This window comes from Aythya fuligula, chromosome 9 (assembly GCF_009819795.1).
Source record: "Aythya fuligula isolate bAytFul2 chromosome 9, bAytFul2.pri, whole genome shotgun sequence".
Classification (NCBI taxonomy): Eukaryota; Metazoa; Chordata; class Aves; order Anseriformes; family Anatidae; genus Aythya; species Aythya fuligula.
The window spans coordinates 12,376,100-12,401,052 of NC_045567.1; the positions used below are offsets into that span (position 1 = coordinate 12,376,100).

At 41.2% G+C, this 24,953-nt stretch overlaps 1 protein-coding gene across 1 annotated transcript in view; it reads right to left on the reverse strand.

Annotated features, from left to right (window-relative positions):
* Positions 1 to 24,953, reverse strand: part of ARHGEF4 (Rho guanine nucleotide exchange factor 4) — a 206,108-nt gene that overhangs the window by 91,399 nt on the left and 89,756 nt on the right. Inside the window, exons 4-6 of the mRNA XM_032193019.1 lie at positions 18,074 to 22,489; positions 13,856 to 14,185; positions 8,024 to 8,153 (exon numbers count right to left, since the gene is read on the reverse strand). Coding sequence (XP_032048910.1) covers positions 8,024 to 8,153; positions 13,856 to 14,185; positions 18,074 to 22,489 — 4,876 coding nt within the window. The remainder of the gene's footprint in view (positions 1 to 8,023; positions 8,154 to 13,855; positions 14,186 to 18,073; positions 22,490 to 24,953) is intronic.

Genomic DNA, 24,953 nt, shown 5'->3' on the forward strand with positions numbered 1-24,953 from the left:
CTGCCTGGAGCTCTTGAGTACTTTGAAAAAGGTTCCAGTGCCAGGGCTACTTTATGACAGTGTCAGAGCTATTCTGGGAATTATTTACATTCCCAGGTACAGGAGAAAATGAGCCAGCAGATGTGGATACAATTCTGCATCTCAGTAGCTTGTATTCCCAGCAACAGAGGGCCAACAGCCTGATCTCACCCTGATCTTTTTCTTCCTGCCCTTGGACTCTCAGGACACGCGGTAGGTATTCTGTTTCTTGGCCCCCTGGAAGGTCTGGTGTGTGGGTTACAAAGTCAGATAGGCTGGCCACCCTGCTGTAATCTCTCACTGTACAACAGTGCCTCTTCTCCCACTTTGGCTGAGGACTCCAAAGCAGCAGTGGAGATTTCATTAAACAGCCCCAAATCTACAGTAGTAGACGGAGTTAAGACCATCTGATTAGAAGCATGTGCAGCTAAAGAAGATCTCACAGAACTACACCTAGAATTCTTCCTAAGGCTTGCCTCTAGCTGAAAGCATCAAGTAATTTTATGAAGGAAATGGCAGTCACTGGTGGCCTTGTCTGAATTTATCTGAGAGAAGAACTCATTTGTTGCAGGTCTGCTGAAAATCTCTCTAGAGACAGCAACAATCAAGCAACAAACTGAACAGCTTAGCGATCTCTGGCCACTGAAATCATTGCCAGGCTCCTTTGCTAGTATCAGTTGGGAATGAGAAAGCTTCCTTCCCATGCTTGCAGTTCAAACATCCAAGCTCTAAACAGGCACATCAGTGATTAAAAACTAGAATGCCGGATCCAGGCATGGCAAGCCGAACAGAAGTGGGCTGTGTAAACATACCTCCAAAATCTCTGGTACAAAAAGGAATTAAGCCAAGGACAGGAAAATAGAAACCGAACTGGAACAGTAGGCTCAGGGAACTGCCTTTCCTTCTTTCAATACACAGTAGTGCAAACCCACTTAGGTCTCTTCTGCTGCACAGCACCTCGCTTGGATATTTTCTGAAGGCAACAATACTATACACAGGCACTTACACAGAAATGCCAGCTCTGAGTTTGGGTTCTCTATATATTTCAGCTGAAATAAGAAATGCTAAAATGAAAGGACAGCTTTTATCAGGTTTTCAGTGCTTCCCAAGCACTGTTTCCAAAACCATTAAGAACCTATTTCTTGCCTTCTGACCTAAGACATATTTTAATAGTCTGTGTTGTTCTGCCTCCGTTATAAATCTGCAGAGGGATCAGCTAGCAAACAATTTTTTTGGATACTTCTCATGACTAAGAGACTGCATTTCCCAGTGACATACTCTTTTTCAGGTTTCATTTGGTATCTCAAGGTCAGTGCAATATCATAGAGCAATTTAAAAAAAATAAAAGTCCCTTACCTGTGGCAGAGTGAAGGCTCTCCAAGCTCCAGTATCTGGACAGGACACCTCTCATCCCAGTACCACCGCCGCACACCACCCCACTGCTGTCTGAATCTGAACCCGGTGAGAGCCCAGAGCTTCCACTGCTACTGCAGTTTTCTCCACTGTGTGCCCCACTGGACTCACTGGGGCACTGCTGGGTCCTCATGCAGGCAGGTAAGAGGGAGAGCCAGGGGCTCTGCTGTGCCAGGGGAGAAAATGGGCTGAGCACTCTGTAGCTGCTCCCAGGGCAGTGGTACCTGGTAGCGCTGTCTGAGGACTGAGCTGGATTCCTATCCTCCTCTCTGCTTGTCTCGATGCATCCTGACATCATAGGGGTCCACTAAGGAGGCTCCCTCTGTGGCATTTCAACTGCTCTCAGCTGCAGCTTCTAACAGCTGATTTTTATTACAACCAATTTCAAGGCATTAAAAAAGCAAGAGTGGAACAGAGATCTTTCCTCATAATTTAACAGAGCTGTCAGATTAAAAATAAGTAAGTGGAAATAGTAGGATTTCATGCTTTTTAAAAATGCCCAAGTGAGAGAGACCTTGTGTTATCTGCTTCCCCTGAGAACTCGGAAAGGACTTAACATATAAACTAATCATGTTTAGAACTGGCTGTGGCTGCTGCTGCTATTAAAAAACTATTTTTGTAAGTCCTCAGAAAAAAAAAAAAAGAAAAAAAAAAAAAAAAGAAATCAAAGCCAGAAAAACACAGATTGAGATCTGGGGAGGTTGCAGCTGGGAATTTTGAAAAGTCATTTAATATCCACTCACAGACTATAGACTTGGGTTGGTCTCTATTTCAATGTGGGATCTTTGTTAGACCTCAGTCCCACTTGAAACAGCATCGCTATTTTTAATTAGATGGTTCTATTTCTCATTACCTAGCATGTGATGCAGTATGCCCCTGTAAAAAGGATTCTGAAACAATGGTAGTTTCCCAAGAATGGAGAAATAATTATACCATTTAAGTGCTTTGAAACACCACAAAGGTTTTATGGTAAAGGACATTTCCAGATCACCACTCTGCTAGAGGTATATAAATACCTGCCTTGCAATGGTAGATTTGTTGGACACTATCAAAAATAATTTAAGAGTAGCCACATAGTTCGTACCATGTATGGCAAAAAAAACTTTATAATGTGCTTGTCACCAGAATGCGTGTTTTGATTAATAGATCAGAACTAGATTGCTTCATTGTGAACTTATCCAGGTCAGCTCAGTGGTGGCCAGGTGAGATTCAGTAACTACTCAGAAGGGTTTGGACTGAAGTGAACAAGCAGCTCAGCACCACAAGCACAGCTGAGTGTAATAATGTTAATACATTATTAACATGGCCAAAGCCAGCTCCAACAGTGAGATCCCTTTATCTATGCAATAGCAGGGAGTACTTTAGGTCAGCAGACTGTTGTCTTACTGATTATTTACTGAAAGAGACATCCTTTGCCCTCCATCACTGAAGTTTACTATCAAGCATCCAACCATACTAAGACAACTTTTGAGCTTTTGAGTCCTTAAACATTTCAGCTACTCCTTACAGGAACCTTACAAGGGTCTCCACAGTAACAGCAACAAATAAAATAATCTCTCTCCAGTTGACTGTTAGCAATAAATAAATATATAAGTAAAAATCCTTCAGTTATCATAACATATAACTATCAGAATGTATCTTATCCACTTGCACCAAATCTTCCCCTAATGCCTCCCAATACAGAAGTGGAAATGTGTTCTCCATTTGACTGCAGTAGAACCACTCTTCTCTATTGATCTAGTCCTCTCAGGGCCTTTAGAACTGCCTGCATTAAAGTACAAATTGAGAGAAACACTGCCTGATTATAATAACAGGGGAGAAGGTAAGTAAAGCGTAAACAACAGAGGTGAACGCAGCTGTCTGGTGGATTTAGAACATAGAGAAGAGGAAGGGACAGTGCAGGTCCCTAGACATGAGAGGCACTAAGATGCTACAATTCAGTACCAGCTACCCTACTTCTGCTCCTTCAAATCTATGCTTGATACATGAAGAAAACTCCAAGTAGCTTTACCAATTCTTGGCTGAACTACAAAACCAGACAGTATTCACAGAGACCCTGTAGCAACTGCCCTTGCTCTGCCCCCAACCTGCTTCGGACACTATCTGTTCTTCCGCTAACCCTCCCACTCTCTGAACTGAATACGCTTGGCAAAGACCAAAAGATTATTCAGGGCCAGAGACAATGGTGCTGTAATCCTAGCAGAAGGTACTACTGCAGTATGCATATGCACTGGAAGGGCATTTTCTAGTGCAAAGGAAAAACACTACAAGGCCAAGCTTTGGAAATAACAATTTTAAATCAGTTTTAAAACTACAACCCACTACAGAGGAGTTCCACCTCAGTACAGACCTCATAGCCTTTTTTTTTTTTTAAACCTACATTGACTTTTTGCTGTGAAATTTGATAGAGAAGACAGTACCATTAAAGTTGCCGTAGCAGCAACTGTCTCCAATTACAGATCAGGGATCTCACTGTGCAGCCTGATCAAGCTAGTCAAGGTAGCCCCAGCCTTGGACAGCCTGATCCTTAATATCTGCTGGATGCTTTAGACTCTATCATCTCTTACCTTCTGAACAGCAATTGCCAGGATCATTCAGGATTTGCTAGGATCTACTTTTTCACTCTTTACTCCAGAAAAAGTTTTTATCGATATGCTAAATCTTTTACCTCAATAGCTAACATATACAATCCCACTCAACCTGCTATGACAAATTTTCAGGAACTCGGCCATCACTTCTTGGCCCAGATTTTTATGTTGGATGAAAATATGAGTGAGCACACATTATCAGAGACCTCACAGAGTGTAAATATTTGTGGCTGTGATTAAACAGAATCAAGGCTGACATAGCAGGTCTAAGATATCTGTGATTCAGAGAGAGAGTGAAAAATACAATAGACAAAGCGATTGCTTTTTAGCCACTTAAATTCAATGGTACTTCCATGGGTTAATATTAGAATGGTATTGACACTTCATGCCACAGCTGCAATGATACATTTCTGCATATTTGCACACCGCTCTTTTGTGTCCCTTCAAGAACTAAAATGGGAATAAATAGTTCTGCTTATTATTTTTTCTGAACAACAGGATTGCTAAATATTTATGAAACATAATGAAGTCCTGTTATTGAAGCTAATATTTTCCCTCTTGAATAGATTTCTCCACTGGTTGTCAAACTTCTTCACGTTAACTGTTGCCAAGTGTGAGCTTAACAGCCCATCTATAGCTGGGAAAATAAGATGAAAGTTGGCCACATGATGTTAAGTAAACAAACAGTCCTTTTGCCTCTGAGAAAAACTTTCCGTTATACCAATCAGGCCAGAGGATAACTCAGAATCATTAAGTGGTCACTGTTTTCCAGGCTCTCAACAGAAGACTTTGAGAACTTGGCTTGCCTATTGTTACTGCTCATGTAAGATTTCCAAGGCCCTTAGTATGTTCATTAGTACAGGCCAGCCAGAACAAATGTATGCATCTCAGGATGGTATAACCAACACCACCACAGCAGTAGAGCACCAGGGCATCTGTAGATATATGATAGCAGGAAAGTTAAAGATCTTTGGCTGTTTAAAGACACAGGGAAAATTGCTAGAAAGATTCAGCCTGCATTTAAATAATGATTTAAAATAATACAGGCTTAAGGTCTGTTGTAGCAAAGCTGCATGAGACAAATAAGACCTTGTAATACATTAATTATGAGTTCCTCTTATTATGGGAGACAACAGATCTTGAAGGTTTAAGGGTCATATGTGACCCTATCCAAAAGTTTCACAGATTCTCTTAGAGGTAGCAAGGGTAAAACTTCTGTTAGAAGGTAACAAGGACAGGTACAAGGTAAGAAATGTCTCTAGCTAAGAAGCACAGGAAGCAGTAAGAGATGGGACTTCTAGAAACTACAAATCCAAGTCTTCGATAATTCCGTGTATCTGTCAACTTGTGACAGTCTCCAGCTGGTAAGTCCTGATGAAGAAGCTTGGAAATGGCACCTCCCTCTGCTCTGGACCTGTGGGCTAGTAGCTCTCATCCCCAAACTGCCCATCCCCTAGCTTGGGCCCAGTCTCAGCTACATCCATCAAACAGCTTCCCAGCAACACAACCCAATCTTAGGCAATGTCTTCATGTTGCAAATAAACAGATATTGGACTTGGTCGAGAGATAGGGAAGGACAGAATACGTAAAACAGCCAAAGGACAAACATGCTGATCCACTGCTTTAAAACCCAAAGCCTTGTTACCCTATTATTGCTCCCTCCTGTAATTGTGGGCCCTCTCTATCAGCCCTTTCCTGGTGGGTCCTGGGTAAAATGGTCTCAAGATTTCAGAGGCTGCCCAAAAGGTAGAAAAGTATTCCAATATCTACATTAGAAAGTGGCTTGTGTCCTAGACTGGTCTTTCACTCTAGCTTATTCAAATAGCATGGTAAGTCAGGCAGTAAGGGACAGATATATCCCGCAAGGTGCAAGTTGAAGACGGGCATAACAAGACAACTACAGGGAAAAGATGCATGATACTCAACAATAGTACCTACCAAAGCATGTGGTAAAGCCAAGAAGGGCCCTCCAAAATGTTTAAACATTCCTGATTAAGCACATTTTTCTGTGTGTTTGTTTGCTGTTTTTTTGTTTGCTTGTTTTTGCTAACCTGTGTGTGTGCTTAACCTCTGTGTTTCTCTGGGGGAGGCTCAAGACTCTGTCAATCTTTGCTAAATAGAGATTAGTAACACCTCAGCTGCTCTTTATTTCACAGATGTTAGAGCCATCTACTGGTTTCTTACAGTTTTCTCAAGTGGCTGCCCTAGACAGAAGTGGTAACAGGAAGGTAGTCTGCAAAACTTGATTAGAGATCAAGAGCACCACAGCATGGCTGATTCTAACTGCTGGAATATCCATATGACAAGTCTGAGCCCATCTCACTTCTCCCAATTTGACATAAAGGTAGAAAGAACAATGTCTCAGTGCCCTAGTGCCAGTGACTGGTCTTGGAATCTAATGAATACAGCAGATATGGCATTAAAAAAATCAAGCCCTTCTCCCAGCACTCATGATATATTTTAGTTGGGAGCAGGTGGTCTCACCTAAATTAGTAAGTTTGTACCCAGCTGTACTCTTGTGCTCAGGTAATAAGTAGATAAGTAGATGCATGACAGAAGTTTCACAGACATGCGTGCCACCTTTTGGGCTGGGATCATGTCAGCTATCTTTTTATACCTGAAGAACTAGAGGGGACTGTGAAAAACCAAGTGTCCCATTTCTAGATAGCATATAGACAGCTACAGGACTACCAATTAGTCCATATACATCTCCTTTTCTTCCCCTCCTTCCCCCCAACACTCATATATATGTGTGTATATATACACACACAACATATACATAAATATACATACATTATATTAACTCTCCCAGGTCCCAGTTGGGAATTATCACGAGATTTGTATCAGCTGTGACTCAGAAGTTACTTCTATGACAGTGGCACTTAGGGATTTCAGCTAATATCAGAGACATACAGACAACTTGACAATGACAGGTTTCCATCTGGGATTTCCACAAGCTGATGTGGCAGCTTTTAAAATTCAGCCAGAGAGCTGGTCCTAAGTGTTGGGGGCAACACCAAATGCCTGTGACAGCAAATGATCAAAGCTCTCAGTGCTGAGAGAGCAGAGGCAGGGCTCCTGACACCATGATAAGTAATTTTTTTTTTCTTATTTCCAGACAAAACCTCCTGATTCTCTGCACAAGTTGTACTATGTATGAGAAAGCAAAACAGTTTTGCTTGACAAGATATTCTGACCATTCGACTCTGACGTAATTAGCAGAGTTATGGTTCCCTAATTAGGTAATTCCAGTAGTGCTTAATGAATGGTACAAAGAGACTTTCGAGGCAGAAACGGCAGCTTGGCACCCAACTGCAGTTGGTGTTTCCTGCCTAGATTCCTAGCTACCAAACAACTCCTCTGTAGCCTGTTTTTCTTATCCCACCCCAAGGTTCTATAATAGAGATATCTGCAGCGTTTGAGTCAGCACTGTCAGATGAAGAACTTAAAAACCTAGCAAAAATACATCTCACTGTTTAATAACGTCTTACATTTTAACACTGAAAAAAGTGTCAATCACTGAAAATGAAGCAGACACCATACTTCATGTGCATTCCTTGTAAAAATAGAGCATACTTGTTCTTTAAGATGATTTGTTTAAAGTACAGGAAATTCTATCTCTAGAGGATCATTTAGTTACTTTAGTGCCTAATTAGCAACCTGAGAAGAATCTCACTGTAACTACTGTAGTGCTCTCCAGCAAATATACAGCAGGGAGTCTGATTTGTCTACAGAAACCTAATTCAAAAGTGTGATATATATGACATCATCCCAGGTAAGATAGAATTCTTAGGGGACAACACAAGTGTTTTTACACCAAGCCGCACTATCATTGCCTTTAGTGAGCTTTTCTTTACTCTAAAGCTAACCACTGCCTTCAAGTAGATTTCTACTCAGATATGGATGGAACACTCAGTGAAAATAGGTTAGTGCTTATCATTCAGTTTCCATAATCAATAAAGCAGAATTTAATTGTCTTGCAGTTCATGTCAAAGTGTACACACCAGGAGCAGAGATGCGCCGTTTCCAGCCCACGCAGTCCAAGCCTGTTGGAGTGCTCTGGGAAAATGGATGCAGTTTCAGTGGTAGGATGTCAAGAGCACCAGCAGATGTGATGGATGCACTCATTCCAGCCTGCAACAAGAGATAGAAAACAAAGACATCAGACATTAAACTTACATACCTTGGAGGACAAAATACAGCATTCATCACAGAGCAACTCTTTCCCCATCTCATGCCTGCTCATGTAAGTAGTCCATTAGTAGATACATGTGGGTGGCTAGAGAGGACAGAAAACAGCAAGAATGCAGGGAAAGCTACAAGGTAATAACAGGAGAAAGAGGATAACCAGGTACTGGATTCATGTTCGCATACTACCATGCGTACCTACATTCACAGAAAGTCACATTCCTTCCTATGAAGGACATCACCACAAGAAGTCCTCCTACCACCACCTACAGAACTAATTAACCTTTGCTTCCTACAACTTTATGTCTCATAATTGCTGGTTTGGTATTTAAAGAGTAAATAAGCCTTTCCCTTTCAGAGATTTCTTAGTAATAGTACATAGCCATAAAGGATGCAGGCAACACTACATTCTACCTTTCAGTTAAAGGTACAAATACGATCTCTCTCACCTCTACCTGTTGTTAGTTTTGTTTGTTTGTTTTTTAATAATTTTTTTTTAATAAATTTTACTGTCATAAAAATATTCCGACCACCCAGACTAACCGACTCTGTCATGCAGATGTTCATTTCAAAAACTTTAAGAAATACGGCAACAAAATCCAAAATGTAAGCAAGGCTGTTATACTTTTTCTGTGTCAAAACCAACATTTTCTGACAATTCCGCCACACCAAGAGACAATGGTTCATCGATAAAGGGAAATGAGACCAACATTCCCCTGGTATGTCATCAAGAAATCACTTAAAAATGAGCAAGACACTATAAGATTGTAGATCATCTGACAATGAGTGATAGAGACTGCAATCAAAGTCACTGAAGCTTGCGGTACATAATGCAGATACGCTTTTCTTACTTTTTTCTTCCCTCTCTTTTCTCCAACCCATACCCTTCCTATGGCTGGCACACACAGAAAACAAACATCAGTGACTGCAAGCGACTGGGAGACCAACTGAAAAGCAGCAGATCAGCAAGCATTGGTTCCATGGGCATAGCCATCTTTCACCTCTGCGTGGCTACTGCCCTTTCCTTCTGCTCCTGTGACATTCAGTTACATCATCACCCTTCACAGAAGGGAGAGCTCAGGATATTGAGATGCAACAGTTTATCTATGATCCTTCCTCCTCCCTGCCAGCCCACACCATACCACATCAGCATAAAGTCCATTGAGTAGCCTAGATGCTAGTCTCTTCTTTAGAAGATGGCTATTAGCCAAAACATCCTTCCAAAATGAAACAGCAAACAGCCTACTGAATAGCCACATACTGCCCAAGCAGCTGAGAACGCTGCTGCTCTGTGCCTGGTTTGTTTTATTCTTCCTAGACTTACTTTCCAGAAACATAACACAGCCAATATTTTGTCGCAAATCACCATCTCCAGAGGGACAGCACAAACCCTGTTCAAATTAACCTGAGCCGTGCCTGCTTGTCTAGAAGATCACAGCAAAGCCCCAGAGGGAGCACACGCTATTCCAGAGACAACAAAATCAAGCAAAACAGGGAGAATACTGAGCTATAACTCTGAAAATACCAAGGGTCTAGATTAGTTACATGAAAGGTGACAGAAAAAAATATTATTCTGTTTAAGACTAGGAAGCAGCATACGCATCAGGGATCTGTTACAGTTAAAAACTGCAGGGTTTATTCTTACTACTCCCCTGGACATCAGAACAGGTTTCAGGTTTGGACATCATATGGTTTCTACTGCAGGGAAGTCTGGTCTGTACAACCCAAAGGCAGGAGAAGAAGCAGTTCCAGAGATGACAGCAAATGTGGGCAGGGTTTTCCCCATCCCACAAAGGAAGGAAAGGGAAAGGAGGGACAAGAATATAGTAAAAATCCCTCTTCTACATTTTCTGCTATAGATTCAATGGGATTATTTCTATGCTTTCATGAGCAGCAGTTCAGTCCCTGGCAGAGGCATTTCCCTCTGTTGCGTTCCTGTATTTGTCAAGGAGGAGACTTACTTCATTCAATCCCCTTTCCAAAGCATCTTCATTACCCTCTTGAAGTGTATCTGAGGTGGCCATAATGCTCATAACCATAGGAGTGCACAGCAAAACTTCATTTTCTCTTATTTCAGATAGGGTAAAATCAGGTTTCCAGGAGCCATACTCAGGACAATAAGCTGAAGATCTATTTTTCACTGCTTCTCATTTCTCTTTCAAAATAGATGACAGAGCTTTGCTGCACTATACTCCCCTGGGCTTAGTCCCCAGTGAGTCTTTTAGGAATCTCTCTAATTTGGCAGTGCAGAAACTGTGTTTTAACAAATGCATGTAGAAGCCACGTCTGTGTTTTATTACTATACACTAGAGAGGCCTCAAGCTTAAGTCAGGTTTTAACTTTTTCTTAAGATAGAAAATTGAAGAATGGTAGCAGACAGGCAGTTAGGAGATGTCACTAAATCAATTGCAAAAATAAATTCCAAACCAAAGTCTATCACCATTACATGCATTAGTTGTTTGGGGCATTGTGTCTGTTCCAGCTAGGGAGTTTCTAAAGCTTTTTGAAAAATAAATGAGTAAAAAAAAAAAAAAAGTAAAAAGGAAAAGCATACCAGGCTACATTGCAAAACTCTTCATCACGTGAAAGGCAAAACCAACGGCCAAGCAAAAGAAAGCAGACACATGAATAACCACGTGAGTTTCTCTTATTCCACTTTGGAAGATGCAACCTTCAGAGGTTTACCACAACCTGCTAAACGTTAACACTTTAAAGTAGAACATTAGAGGCTGCTCAGCTTGTTACTGGTAGCATTTCATTATAAGGGACAGCTGGGTTAAGCTTTGAGTTTGACTCCAGGGATTTACACAGATTGTTTCCATTTGAAGCAGAATCAGCAACCCACTGGGCCTGAGCAAAACAAAGCCCAGTACATAGAATTATTTAGCATTGCCATTGCAGTGGTTATTTTTTAGTCTAAAGCTAGTTTCTTGCTTGTCTGCATCTGAATCCTGCTAGCCTTTAGGATAACTTCATATAGCCACTAAACTAATTTGTGTACATGGACCTGAACAACAGAGTAGTAGCAGAAGTCAGCACTGAAAGTTAAGAATTTGCCTCTGTTCATCCCTGGTGTGCCCTATTCACTTATTTCCACAACACTATGGCATTACATCACCTTGTATGCTGACCTGAGCCTCACTTAACCCAATATGAATTAACAGAACTGAAGCCACACATCCCAAGACAGCCATGTGTCAGGAAACATCAGATTTGCAATTTCAGATCTAAAGCTCCAGTTACCTTCTTTCAGTTGCAAAAGCACAACAGACAATGAAAATTTTACAAAGCTTCTTTTTGTGATAATTTATTTCTCCTTATTAGAAGGATTTTAGCATCCTTCTAAAACTGCCCCCAAACACTGCAGCTTGTGACAGCACTCCCACCGTATATGATGGTATGAATAAGACAACACTATTACAGGAATAGAGCATTAAAAAGAATAAAAAAAGGAAAATTTTCCTATAAAAAATACGAAAAAGAAGCTACATGGTGACTATTGTGAGTAAAAACTACAGGCTAAAGAATGCATTCGCATGGGCATACTGGAAATAGCCCTTGAATCCCTACACTTGTTTCAGTCAAATTTGGCCTTCCCACAGAAAGTATCAATAACATACACAACACACTCAAATCAACAGAAATAGCAAATAATAGTAATAATAAAACAGCTTTATACTGCTAGGTATTTTGTATTCAGAACCTTGTTCTGTTTCTATTCACCTCTGCTACACAAAGAAGAATAAACCAGAAAGGCAACTCAGCCCCCCACCATCCCAAAAAAAACAACAACAAAAAAAAGATGGTAAGTGAGGATACCTCAATGGGAACTGGGGCAGCTGCTACCCATTACACAGCTGATCACAATTTAGAGGTATGTTTGCACCAGAAAATAAGGGTGGAAATGCCTAAAGAAGTTGGGTTTTGGCAGCACCAGAATGTGCAGTCAATCAGCATTCAAGCTGTGTAAGCTGATGGCTCTAGGGGAAGCTATTGGGGTAACCCTTCGCTCCTCTTAGAAGCACTAATGGTCTCAGTGCTAGCCAACATACCCTGCAGCATGGGCTATATTTCCATCAATATCCATGCTTGTCAAGCATGGATAAGGAATATTTTTAGCATGTTTTACTGGCTTCTGTTTACCAGTGAGCCTAACAAAGCCGGTGATGCATTTTCCCTGGCTCGTTTTGTGCCCATACAGCACTAAGCAGTCTCTCAGAACTCTGAGCATAGTACAAAAATAACACAATTTCTACTTTTAAGAAATCATAATATACACTTGCCTTGGGAGCATTATTCATTATCTTCAACACATAGGTAGTAGTGGGGCTGAGTCAGGAAAGCATCCTCACTGAACAGAGAGCGGGCATCATATCACAGAATCATACCCAGCACTCACCCAAGCCTTAACTGGCAATGTTTTCTTTTGAAAACATCCAAATACAAAACAGCACGGATTTTAGTCCCTTGTCTGAGCAGGAGAGAACAGTGGGCAGTTCTTCTGAAACCCAGTTTATGGGATTGGCCTGGCTTTCTGTCCCAGGTGTCCATCGGCTTCAATAGGAGGCTCTCCCAGGAAGACGGGTACGTGGCAGGAGGTTCACCCTGCAAGCCCTAGCACACAAACTTAGCTGTGTCCAGTCAGTGTTTCCCCCTCATCACCACAGAACTATTTGTGCACATAAGCTCAGGCACATCCTGAAGTGGTGGTGACAGGATTGTGGCAGCAGCTCTCCTCAAACATTGTCATTTTGATGCAAAACAATCCAGAAACAGGACAACAGATACAACAGAGAGAAAGGGAAACAGAAAACAGACCAAAACAGAAACCCCCAAGGAAAGCTTTTATTTGAATATCTATGACTAATTTCAGGCATTTTCAGAAGCTTCCTCAGTATTGTCAGCAGAAGGTGCATGGGGTGTCCCTCTGATCTCATGTCCTTTTTACTTGGATTTTTTTTTTTTTTTTTCATGTGTGAAGACTAAATTTGGCTCTTGGATACAGATTCATGGCTCTCCCTGGAGGGAACAGACCTTAGCTCTGGATCCAAGAGTAACAGATGCCATCAGTGTGAGTCACAACAGTCACAAATTTTGTCATAAAAAAATCACAACGCTAACCTTAAAGTGTATCCCAGTGGAGAGGAGACTACTGGTAGCTAAAACTCCAAGGGCAGTATTCTCTTAGGCACTTCACAGTGTGAAGTTGCCTCAGTAAAAGCATGGAGTTGGCCTCAGATGCAAGGGAAATCTAATTTATAAGTCCCTTTTTAAAGCTATACAGCAATGCCACGGGGCACTGAAAGAGATTTCATCAGCTTAATTTATACTGATTTAAGGCAACTTTGATTTCATCCCTGTGCTCCCTATCTTTCAGCCCACAGAGCAATCTGGTGCTTTTGCATCCTATTGTCCAGCACGGCACAGGGCAGGACAGCAACTGAAACATCCACCGCCTCTAAATCACCACTTACGGGTAAGTTTAGTGTTTAAATAATCAGTCTCCGCAGACTAACAGATGCAAAGAGAAGCAGAGAGAACTGGTACCAGACAAAGTAGAAGGACAGGAATATGATGACAGTAGAAAGATGAAGCCAGAGCAGAGAGAGGAAGACAGTACCAGATGAGGACAGTGTACGGTTTCTTACTTTTAACTGGTCCTCTGGTAGGTGTTGCACTTGAATCCCTCTCTCTGGCTGTCTCTCTTTCTCTAGATTCCTTTTCTGGTTCCTCTCCATCCAAACATCATCGAAGCTGAAGCACTTATAAAGGGATTTAGGTCTCTTCCTCCTCCTCCTTTCTGGAATCTCCTTGTCTTTTTCATCTGGAGCAAGGAAGGAAAGCCTCCAGGCTTTGTTCTCAAGGGTGGAGATAGGGCGTGGGGATGGTGGAACCAGGAGAGGCCTCCTTTTGCGATGGGGAACCCCTTTCTCATTTGGACTCTTTTCAGGTGGTGTTTGACATTGCTGTTTGGACTCCTGTTTTACAAACAGCGGGCGAAAACACACAGTTTGTTCATTGGAAATTTTGTTTGCTTCAAATCAGTTTGAACAGAAGATGGCAAAACTCAGTTATCTAGGCACAGAACTGTTCAGAGGAAAATGTTTCCCCAAGAGTGCTGGCTGGCTGAAGCCAGCCTGCCTACTCATTCAACCTTTTCCATAGCATTAGGGGCACTCCACCCTGAAACAGCAGTTTTGCTACCCTTTGAGACAGCGAAGTATATGCTCTCTCTGCACAGGACAATGTCCTTTTCACCCTCATTCTAGATGGCATATTACAATAACGTTACTACTGGGATGTAGGTCACGCTGTCTGTATACATGTATTATTTGCAAAGATAGTGTCTCTGAAAATAGCATAAAGGCCAGTCTTGTCTGTCTGTTTTTGCCACTGTACTTCAGTTATACAAGGTGAAAATGCTTCCTAAATGGCTGCAGCTCTGATAATATTAAGCCCTGTGCTTTCTTATGGTGCTCTTAATGCTATCCGTTTTATTTGCTTGATGTTGGGCTGAGAGAAAGGAATTGCAGTTTTGCCCTTCGCTCCCACGTGCTTTTACTATGTGGTTGCACAAAATTACAGCTTTTATAGTGGAACAACTTTAGGTGCCCTGAGGCATCTAACTGCTATGCCAGGTAGCGAAGTCAGAATCAGTAACATTTAAGGTGGGAGATAAAAATATCAAGGAACGAATGATCTTAGGAATCTCCTTTCTTGTCAAGGAAATGTCGTGTCCTGACAATAGTATCTCTCCAATTTCTTTCCAGTAAGTTTGAAGAACCCAAACAATGAAATCCTTAAACGACTGCAGGCATTTTCTATCTATTCTCAACTGAACAACAATCCTAGATCAATTTTTCATTGCCACTGGCAAAAGATGCCACAGTCTAGAAATGCTTCTTATCTACTAGATGCTAAGCAGAAAGGAAAGCATGTCCTGCTGTTATTCTGTGCCTAACCCCAACATATTGGAGACAAACAAGAGGAACTTGCACAGACCCCAAACATGGGATATATTAGGATGGTTCACTCTTGCCTCCTAAGTATCACGATTATGTAAGTAAAATCATGTTGCAAACATGTAATGAAGACCTTGCCACATGGGCATATTGGTAATTGTGTAGAGTTATTCTATCCTCCTATTTTCAACATAAGATCTTTGTATTGTCTATAATCTGGAGAATGGTAGCCATTAGCAAGTAATGAGAGAGGGGCTGTGGTGTGTTCCATCAGGCTCAGAAGGGTGACTTACCCATGTGGTAGCCAGAGACCTCAGGGGTGAGCTAGTTGCGGTCTGGTACAGCAATTATAACATGAATAAAGCTTCAAGGAACTTCACAACTGTTCATTTGTCTGGCAATAATGCCTTTATTGATGTGGGACAGAAAGGGACTTTTCTTTAATGCCACCATTAAGCTTATTTTTACGACTTTTTTACTTAGCAACATATATAAGGAATGTGTTTAGTGTTTAGATAATAAGTGTATTTGTGGCATAAAGTCTTTCCAACATAGATTTAATTGTCTCTGCTGTATTTTCCAGAGACACCTGAAAAAAACAGCTTCAATTACCAAAACCCACGGGCCATGGAACAGAATGTAGTTCTACTTAATTTCACAATGTCATGAAAATGGAAATAAACAAACCCCCTGTCTGCTTGAATAGATTAGATGTTGGGACATTTGCTTCAATTTCTAGGCTCCAGCTACATTTATCCATTTTGAGATACCTATTATGCAGCCTCCAGAAGAATCAGTAAAATTAAACAGTTTTTATATGGCTTAGATACCATTTAATTTTTTCCCAGTTTTCTTTAAATTCTGTAATCTAGCAATCGATTTAAGTAATTATTCATTTGCTCCTCATGGCTACATTCCAGAATGTGGGCTTGCCTTTTAAAGGCTTTATATATGCCCCATCTCTCCATTCTTTTCTAGGTGCTTTTTTGAGCTACAATTTACAGGTCGATGATTTTATTCATCCTCTGACAGGCTTCATCTCTTGGCAATGTATTAAGAGTACCTTCCATACTCTGACTATCTTGTATTTTGCTAGGCTGCTGTAAAGCTGCAGGTCTCTTCAGTACGTGGTGTTAAGTTTGTAAGTTAGGTTGGTACCCATGAAAACAAAAGATTTTCAAGTAGAGAGGACAGAAGGGAATAAGGCAAATTCTATTCCCAGCAATTCCAGTACTACAGCCCTCACTGCTCAAACTGCCACCCACATGCTTCTTTAGAATCCAGACAGCATAAGCTAAAAAGGAAAACCCAAACAATCAAGTAAAAAACTTTCACTGGGAGTATGTGAGGAGTGGTTGAGGGAACTAGTTTTATTCAAGCTGATAAGGGAACACTAAAGGCAATATAAGAGTGGTCTACATTAATTTTGTAGTTATACGGATAATGGATCCAAACACTTTCATAATGTCAGATAATCTAACAAGACAAAACCTGGAAACTGTAGTTCGGAAAGTCCTAGTTGGGAAATAGGAAGAAAATTTTCATCAGGAACCTTTCCCAGAGAGATGGTAAAATCTCCAGCATTAAATATTTTTAAGACTTGGTTAGACAAAGTCACAGTTTTATCTATCTGTTGTTGCTACTAGTCCTGTCTAAAGAAGGAGATGGGATTTGATGACCTCCTGTGTCTTTTTCAACCTATCTTTTTCTGTTTGTTTTACACAAAACTTCAAGTAGGAGTAATTATATGGTAAGACCATTCTGAAGGGTATCTTACATATTTAATATAACCTGGGATGTGAGAGACCAAGGGGAGCATCTTTAGCAAATGCTGTGCAAGGGTTCATTAGAGTTGAGCACAACCAGCTCTCAGGTGCAGAACTGATCAAGCAGTTCCAGATTCATGAGCTCTCTGAAAAGTGTCTGGCTGGGGTGTGGCAAGAGACTGAAAATCTCATACCCTCACTTGAATGCCATTGAAAATCTACTCAGAAAAATAATGTTGCTACTTCCTAATGTCAAAACTCATCAGCAGTAATATTAAAGAAGTAGCATGACTGATCCAGGTTCTGGGATCTCAGCTAACAGATCAATCTCAGTCTCTCTGGTGATTTGTGCTTAGTCACCAAAAGAGATTCCTGGCCACTTACAATTTAGAAAATACTGTCTGGGATTACAAGAGGAAGTCTCTGCTTTTAAAAAGGCCTGAAGCAATTGAGAAATCTCTATTGAAGACATACTCTTTTCCGTGAGAACTGGTCTATCACAAGAAAATTAATTTGTTACTGGGATTAGAATATAATGCAGCACCAAAAGGAGAGCCAGACAGAATCCATATTTTTTTTCCTGTTTGCTGTAGAAAGGGCAGAACATGATTCCTAGTGGCACTTAAAGGGGAAGGGTGACTGCAAAAGGCTTGTGGTACTCTGAAAGACAGCTGCTCACTCTCTAAAGAAAAAAAAAAGGTTTTTCTTCTTAAAAAGTGACTGCTAGCAATGGAAATTGATTTCTACATTGCCAATCACTTTGAGAAACTTATTTGCTATACACTAGTCACAAGGCTTGATTCTACCTTATCCCAGAGGGGTAAAATCCAGCTAAATACAGGGTGGAACCTACATAGCCTTTCTGAGGAACATTATGCATTAGCAGTGTTGTGATGACTCTATTCATTTAGATTTCTGTGATAAATCCTTCCTAAAAGAGAGCATCAATTTACATAGTCATGAACAGAAGCAGAAATTCAAAGACTAAGTAGTGCCACCTACCTTAGACAAAGAGGAATATTTATGCACCAATCTAACCAAGGTGTTCACTCAGCCATTAAAGAGTTTCACTAGAACTCATAACCACATTAAAACGAAGGACAAGACACCACCTGATCATTCCCAGACAACAACTCACCTCATCTCTGAGAATGTCACTAATAGAAGAAGCTGTGTTTAAGCTGATCTGGGATTGACTGCTTATCCCACTGTCATCCTTCTGGTATTCGTTGTCCAATGAGTGTACAGAAAGTAAGAGACTACCTCTGGGTTTCAGTGTCTTTGGTCTCTCAGGAGCCTCCAAACTGCTGTCAGCTGCAGAGCTGTTCCCAAGAGAGATCATTGATGTGGCACATATTCTTCCGGGGTATCGGAAGCTCTTGCGTTGAGAAGCAGATCGTGGACTCTGTGGTTTGGGGCTCATGGGCCTACAGGGCATATCTTTACCTTCAGAATTTGAGAGCTGGGGACATGATGGACTTGACTGACTAAATGGTAACTGCATGTCAGTGGGACTAAATGGAGATTTCATCCAGTATTCCTCTAGAGAGGTATTTAAATTGTTGCCATCCTGGTGTTCATCACAGTCTGAACTTTGTGAGCATCTGATGCCCAAGTCATGGGACTGTGTTCGTTTTCTCCACGTACCTGCAGGTGAAGAAACATCAACAGGCTCCACAGAGGTGTCAAAATAGTTGGTGTCTGTTGACGAACCATTAGATGTTTCTGTTTTCAAAAACGTGTGCCCATTGGAACTGTCCTGCTGCTCTACTGATGTTGTTCTCATCAGTTGGCCTCTAGTTGTGTTAACACTCTCCTGCGTTGGTGATAAATTTGCCAGGACAGGCCTTTTAAGTCCATCTGCTTCCTTGCTTTTTAGAAAAGCTTTCCAGGTGCTCTGGCGAAGTTTGGCTTTCTCCTTTTCATTTTTCAGTGATACTTTAGAACTTTGCTCAGTGTTTTCTTTTTCTAGAGTTTTGGATTCAAATAAGCTTGAGAGTGATTTGTGTGCCAAGGCCAACCTTGCCCTGAACTTCTTGCCCTCTGGATTTTTGTTTCTTTTGTATTCATTTTCAGGGAAGGATTTCCTAATCCCAGGGTATTCCACCGATTCACTGTCATTGTTTTCAGATGAACCTGAACCTAGTCCGTCTGCATATCTGACAGCAGCCAGTGTGAGAGAAGTTGAATTTGCATCCGTATCTTCCATCAGGATCCGACCAGAGCCAGAAGCCTTCCTCAGGCTCATTCTATTAAATAATCCTGCAGGTCTCTCATAGAATAAATCATCATCATCGGAATACTCTGAGGCATAGCTTTCCTTCCTGTGGAAGGCAGAACCAGATGAACAACTTTTGAAAGACTGTAAACTTTCAGTGTCTTCATCTTCTTTCCCAACATCCATTTCTTCTGTCTTTGCCTTGCTGCCAAAGAAGCTACTGCTTCCATGATTTTCTGCTGTGGCAGGCTTAGTTTTCCTGAAAGATGTCATTTTTGAGAAAACCAAAAACCTGGAAGCTTTCCCGCTATTCCCATTCTTTGTTGGCTTTTGCACAGCTTTATGGAGACTGCTGTTACTTCCCAGGCCGTGGAGTGAGTTCTCATCCATTTCCTCACTGTTAGTGCTGCAGGTACTTATATTATCTAGGCCAACCGCACAAGCATTGTGGGTCTCTCTTTTCACAGAATAGTTAAAGACATCACACACATCAAGATTCAATGCACTGTTTTTGCTAGAGGTAGCTGTGTTTTCTGCAGGAGAGGCCTCCTTTTCTTCCCTAGGAGACGGTTCCTCACAAATACCTATTTGTTCCTTTGACCCATTACAGCCTTCAGCTCCTTCCCTGCCTACTGCTTGCTCAGAGGTGATGATGCTGGGTCCTTGAAGATCATCATCAGCACCATCTCCCTGACACAGATTGCTTATGCTGCACATTTCCACTGCTACTGCTCTAGTTATATAACCTTCCTCCTCTCTGCTCTGATGTGCTTTGAATTCCTCTTCCTTAGTGACCTGGTCATTTTTTGTTTCAGCCCACGGCTTTCTGAACTCTTCTGTCTCTAAAGCAAAATCAGTCTTTGTTCTGTGTGCCTCAGTCTCAAAGATACCACATCTACTGTGTGATTCTGAGAGCACTTCTTCACATTTATCTGCTGTGTTTTCTGCAGTAAGTACATCATTGCCCAGTGGAGCAGCAACACTGCTGAATTCTACCTTCTTACTTGTTACTGTGGAATTGCTACAGGTGAGCACTAAGGATGAAACTGTTTTCTCGCTTTGCTCTTGTGAAATTTCTGTTTTTCCTTCAGCCGTATCCCCAACAGGGAGTAGCTCTGCACTACCAACAAAGGTGTGGGTGGCCAAAATTTGTTCTTCACAGTTACAGCACTCACTCAGAACTCTCTCTGGCTCATCATGATCTTTGCTGGAAGTATGAGGAGACACTGAGTCCTTGCTCACTGTGTTTCTCAGTGTTCCAGTTACCCTTTCAGTATGAAGGTCATCAGTCAGTGTCTTGGACTGTAATCCTTTCCGTTCCACAGATATTATAACCAGGGCAGGCTTTAGCTCTGGAAGCTTCATTAAGTGCCTTTCCTGGCTTACATGATCTGATTTGGGAGTCATTTCCACAGCAAAGAAACTGTCCTCGTCCTTTCCTTGATGAATAGGATGTTCATTTGCTACTGGTTCAGACTGACTCCTTAAGGCACCAGTTTTGCAATTTGTATTTTGATGCACTGAATCTCTGTGCTCCGCCTCTGTGTTACTGCCGCCTGGTAACGCAGTTTCCGGGACTTTCCAATCGAAGTCAAGGTTAGAAGGATTGTCTACTTGTCTTCCTCCTGCCACGACTTCCACATGTGATAGTTCAGATTCCAGGACATTTTCCTTCAAACTTTTCTTCTGCGTTCTACTAGAGGAAACACAGTTTATAGAACAATTACAATCTCTGTTTTCCACAACAGCAGGAAAACCTACACAACAAGCTGCTAGGTTTTCAGTGTCAAAATTGCCAAATTCAACATTAGTATCACAAGGGAATTGATCCGCTTTCAGACCTCTTTCAGCATTGTACTGAGTACTTTTTAGAAGTTCTTCAGCATTTATGATCCCTGGTTCACAGTCCAGGGCAGATGATGTCTCCTTTTGTTTTGGATTACAGTCACATGCATCTGTCTGGGTTGAAGATAAGCTACCAGCACATGTATTTCCTGCTTCTGGGCTAAGGCCACATGCCTCTGGTTTAGAATTCAAATAAAAATCAACACACTGTGGGGAGCCTGCTGGTTGAGAAAGCTGACCCTCATTCAAGTCTATGTCAGTATTAAGAAGGAATTGTTTTATGTCAAATCTGTCCTCTATTTTTATTGCCTTTTCAGGGCCAACAGGTAACCTTGCTAAGTTTTTCCAAGCATATTCAAAATCAAGCCCTTGATGATGTATTCTGGAACATGACCAACTCAATTTGTCTGTTGGATGAATACAGTTCCCAAAGTATTCCGCTTTTCTTTGAGCACTGATATTTTCAGGCACACTGTGCCATGTTTTACTTCCTGTAACCTCTGGCCTTGTGTGTAGTGACCCACAAGGTGGAGATTTTGATTTGAAGTGGCGCTGGTAGAAGAATGAATGTGATGTCAACATGGTTTCTGTACTTCCATGTTTTATCCTGTTACCTGTAGTTTTCTCACTGTCAGCTGAGTTATTCCTGTTGCATTTTATACTGGACATGGAATCTAGTCCACATCTATAGTCAGATATCTCAGTGCAACTTTCATGGTAAGGTCCATTTGTTTCAAAATGAAGATTAGGCAAACTACAGCTTGATGCTGCATCTGTCTGGAAGGAAAGTTGCTGTACCTCAGGAAAAATCAAACAACTTCCTGAGTTAGCTTTGAAACAAGTAATGCTTACTACTGCAGATTGTTCCTCCTGTCTTGTAACAGCAGCTTCTGTAGGTAAGGAATTGGGATAGGACTGCACTTCAGTGCTTTCAAAATCTGTTTTATTCAGCAATTCCACTACAAACTTTCTGTCTGTCTGTGATAAAATGCCCTCTTCACTCACTTGGTTCTCTGTGTTGGAAATACTGCTAGTTAATGTTAAATCTTCAACACCCACTTCACCTTCTGACTTTGTAGTTTGTAATTCATGTTTACTTGGTGCTATTTTTATTTTGGAAGATGCTTCTAACTGCACCTGCCAGCTAAATTCTGTTCGCCTTGAGCACTTAAGTTCATGGAAGGTTGTTTCTGCCTTTGCTTTAGGAAGACTACAGCACAGATTTGGTTTTTCTGTAAAAAGGCAGTTTGAATCCAAACAAGTTTCTCCAGTTACATCACTGGCAACAGATTCTGTCTCTGATGCACTCTCGTAAGGTTCAGTTTTTACATCTGACAAAGATCCACTCTGATGTGACAGGGTCTCAAAATAATCTTCATCTGTGTCTTGGCTGGATCCTCGTATCTCCAACTCTATTGTGCTTGGAGTAGAAGAACTCAGATCATCTTCAAACTCGCCTTCACTGATGTAGTTGTCAACTGGCTCTGGGGTCTATGAATAAACAGCAAAGAATTATTTAACAATGATTTATTAGAAAAGGAACTTAAAAACACAATGGATTTAACACACACTGATATCTTCAGAAGTTATACTTGATGTCATTTTGCAGAAGGCTTATACCAGGAGCACTACATATTTCAGTTATCAGAGCACATCCAAATCAGTGACTGAAAGCAAAAAGATCAAAACCATACTATCAACATTAGGAAATGTCTTTTTTGCATCATGGGATCATGTCAATCTTCGTCTTTAACCATCAGAAAGAAACCCAGGTATTTATTTCTCAAATATAAAGCAGAAAATGAAATCACAACAAGATTTCTTGAGGTAAAAATAGTACTTGCTCTCTGTCAGCTTCAGGTACAACTATTGTCAGAAGTTCTCCAGATGTACCAAATTAAAAAAAAAAAAAAAAAAAAAAAAAAAGAAAAAGTAATGAACAGTGAAAGACTTTTCTAAAAACACACACCCACACAAATATGCAGCAGCCACCAAATTAGAACACAAGGTCCCTTGGCCTCAGTCACATGTCACCTTCATCAGGGTGTTTCATCACAGAGGAGACCTCACATTTATGTGAAGTCAAATTCCAAATCACAGCAAAGGGCATGTCACAGAGTTTACAATTATAGAATCCAAAACACTCAGGGTAAATTGGAAAAGGTAAGTCACTAGGAAAATTGGGTTATTTCCAAGTGGGAGTTGTGGTAAGCCAAGGAAACAGGATAGATTTGAAATAGATGAAAAATTGGAGAGAGAAGGGAGATCTGTCAGTTCTGGAAAAAGAAAAAAAAAAAAAAGAAAAAAAAAATATTTTTTCTTCCTCGTCCAGTTTTGAACACTCAAGACATCTCTGATAAGCCTCAGTGAGAAGACTGGTATTTTCTCTTGACAGAAGAAGGAAAATATTAACTGAATGGAGGAAAGAGAGCAGGATTCAACACTTCCAAGTCCACACAACTAAACCTGACCATATTGCAACATAACTGCAGCATGAGTCAGGTAACCAATAGAGCAACTTGTCCTTTACTTTATGCAGTCAGTGATACACATAATGGAGGTCCTTGAGTAAAGTCAAGTCCCACTACCACCAGGACAGATATGAGCAGCATTAAGGCAGCACAGACTAGCATTTCACATAATGATTGAGCAGCACGAACCGTGAGCAGTTGGCTCACACAGCAGTGAGTACAGCAGCAGCTGTTCAGCAGTAACAGCACTGCCTCTCCCACAGTGTGCTGAGCACAAATTTACAGATGGCAATAAACTAAGATAAGAACTGTTCAGACAAGTAGGAACAAAGTAATGAAGATGCCCAACTGTCCCCAAGGATAATTATGAATTACATTTAAAAAAAAATAGGGCATAGATCTCTTGCAGTCCAAGTTAAATTGAACCACAGGAGGTTTCGTCATCATATGAAGGAGAACTTCTTTATGGTTCAGGTGACAGAGCACTGGAACAGGCTTCCAACCTCAACCACCCTGTGATTCTGTGTGATTCATAAAGTCACTAAAACAATACATCTCCCTCTTCTGCAAGAGACGTGGCAGCTTGTTATTTCTCCCAGACAATGCACTTACTTTTTGCTGAAAAAGAAAATCTCAAAGCCAGTATTTGTGAGAACTTGCACTACGCTAACAGTGGCACGAGGAAACAACTTTCAGATGTCCTTTGTGTAAGTGTCCTGCTCTAGTTTTATTTAATGCCTCCACTAGAAAGCCTCCAAAAAGCTAAGCAATTCCAAAATCAGTAGGACTATGCAAGCAATTGCATAAGGCTCTGGCAGCTACCACTGCTCAAGGTGGTAGTGCCAGATGAAGGCAAGAGGGAGATGGGGTTGCAAGCAAAGGCCACAAAATTGTGCAGAACCAGTGGAATATCAAAATATTTTAACAGCAGTTGGCAAAAACTCAGTACATTTCCCCTCCTGTCAGCTCGAGTGAAGCATTCCACTTCTGTTCAGTGAGTGCTTCAACATTACAGCCCAGCAACCTGGTTCCAGAGATAAATCTGGACCCCCCCAATGATAATTGGTTAGTAGAGGACTACATCAGCAAAAAATGCCACAAGCAGGTGGCCTGCTGCACTCCACACAGCTTCTCTGATTCCTTTCAGCAAGCCAGTTCCAACATGAAAACACTGTTGTAACCCAAAGCCAAAACCATTACCTCCCTGCTTCGACATTAACACTTCTACTACAGCATACTGCTTAGCAGAAATCTTAGCCAAAACATGTTGGCTGAGGTGTAGTAGTAGTTTCTACCAACTGCATCGTCTGGGTGCCATCTAGAGGCTGCAATAAAGAGCCTGGTCAGACTCAGCTTGCGCAAATACATACTTCTTTTAATAAATGCAAGCTGCATTCCAGTCTCTTACTGTGCTGCAGGTCAAGCATCTCACCAACAAATCCCTCAGAACTGCTTTAGCTTCAGCCAGAGGGATGCCCAGCAGA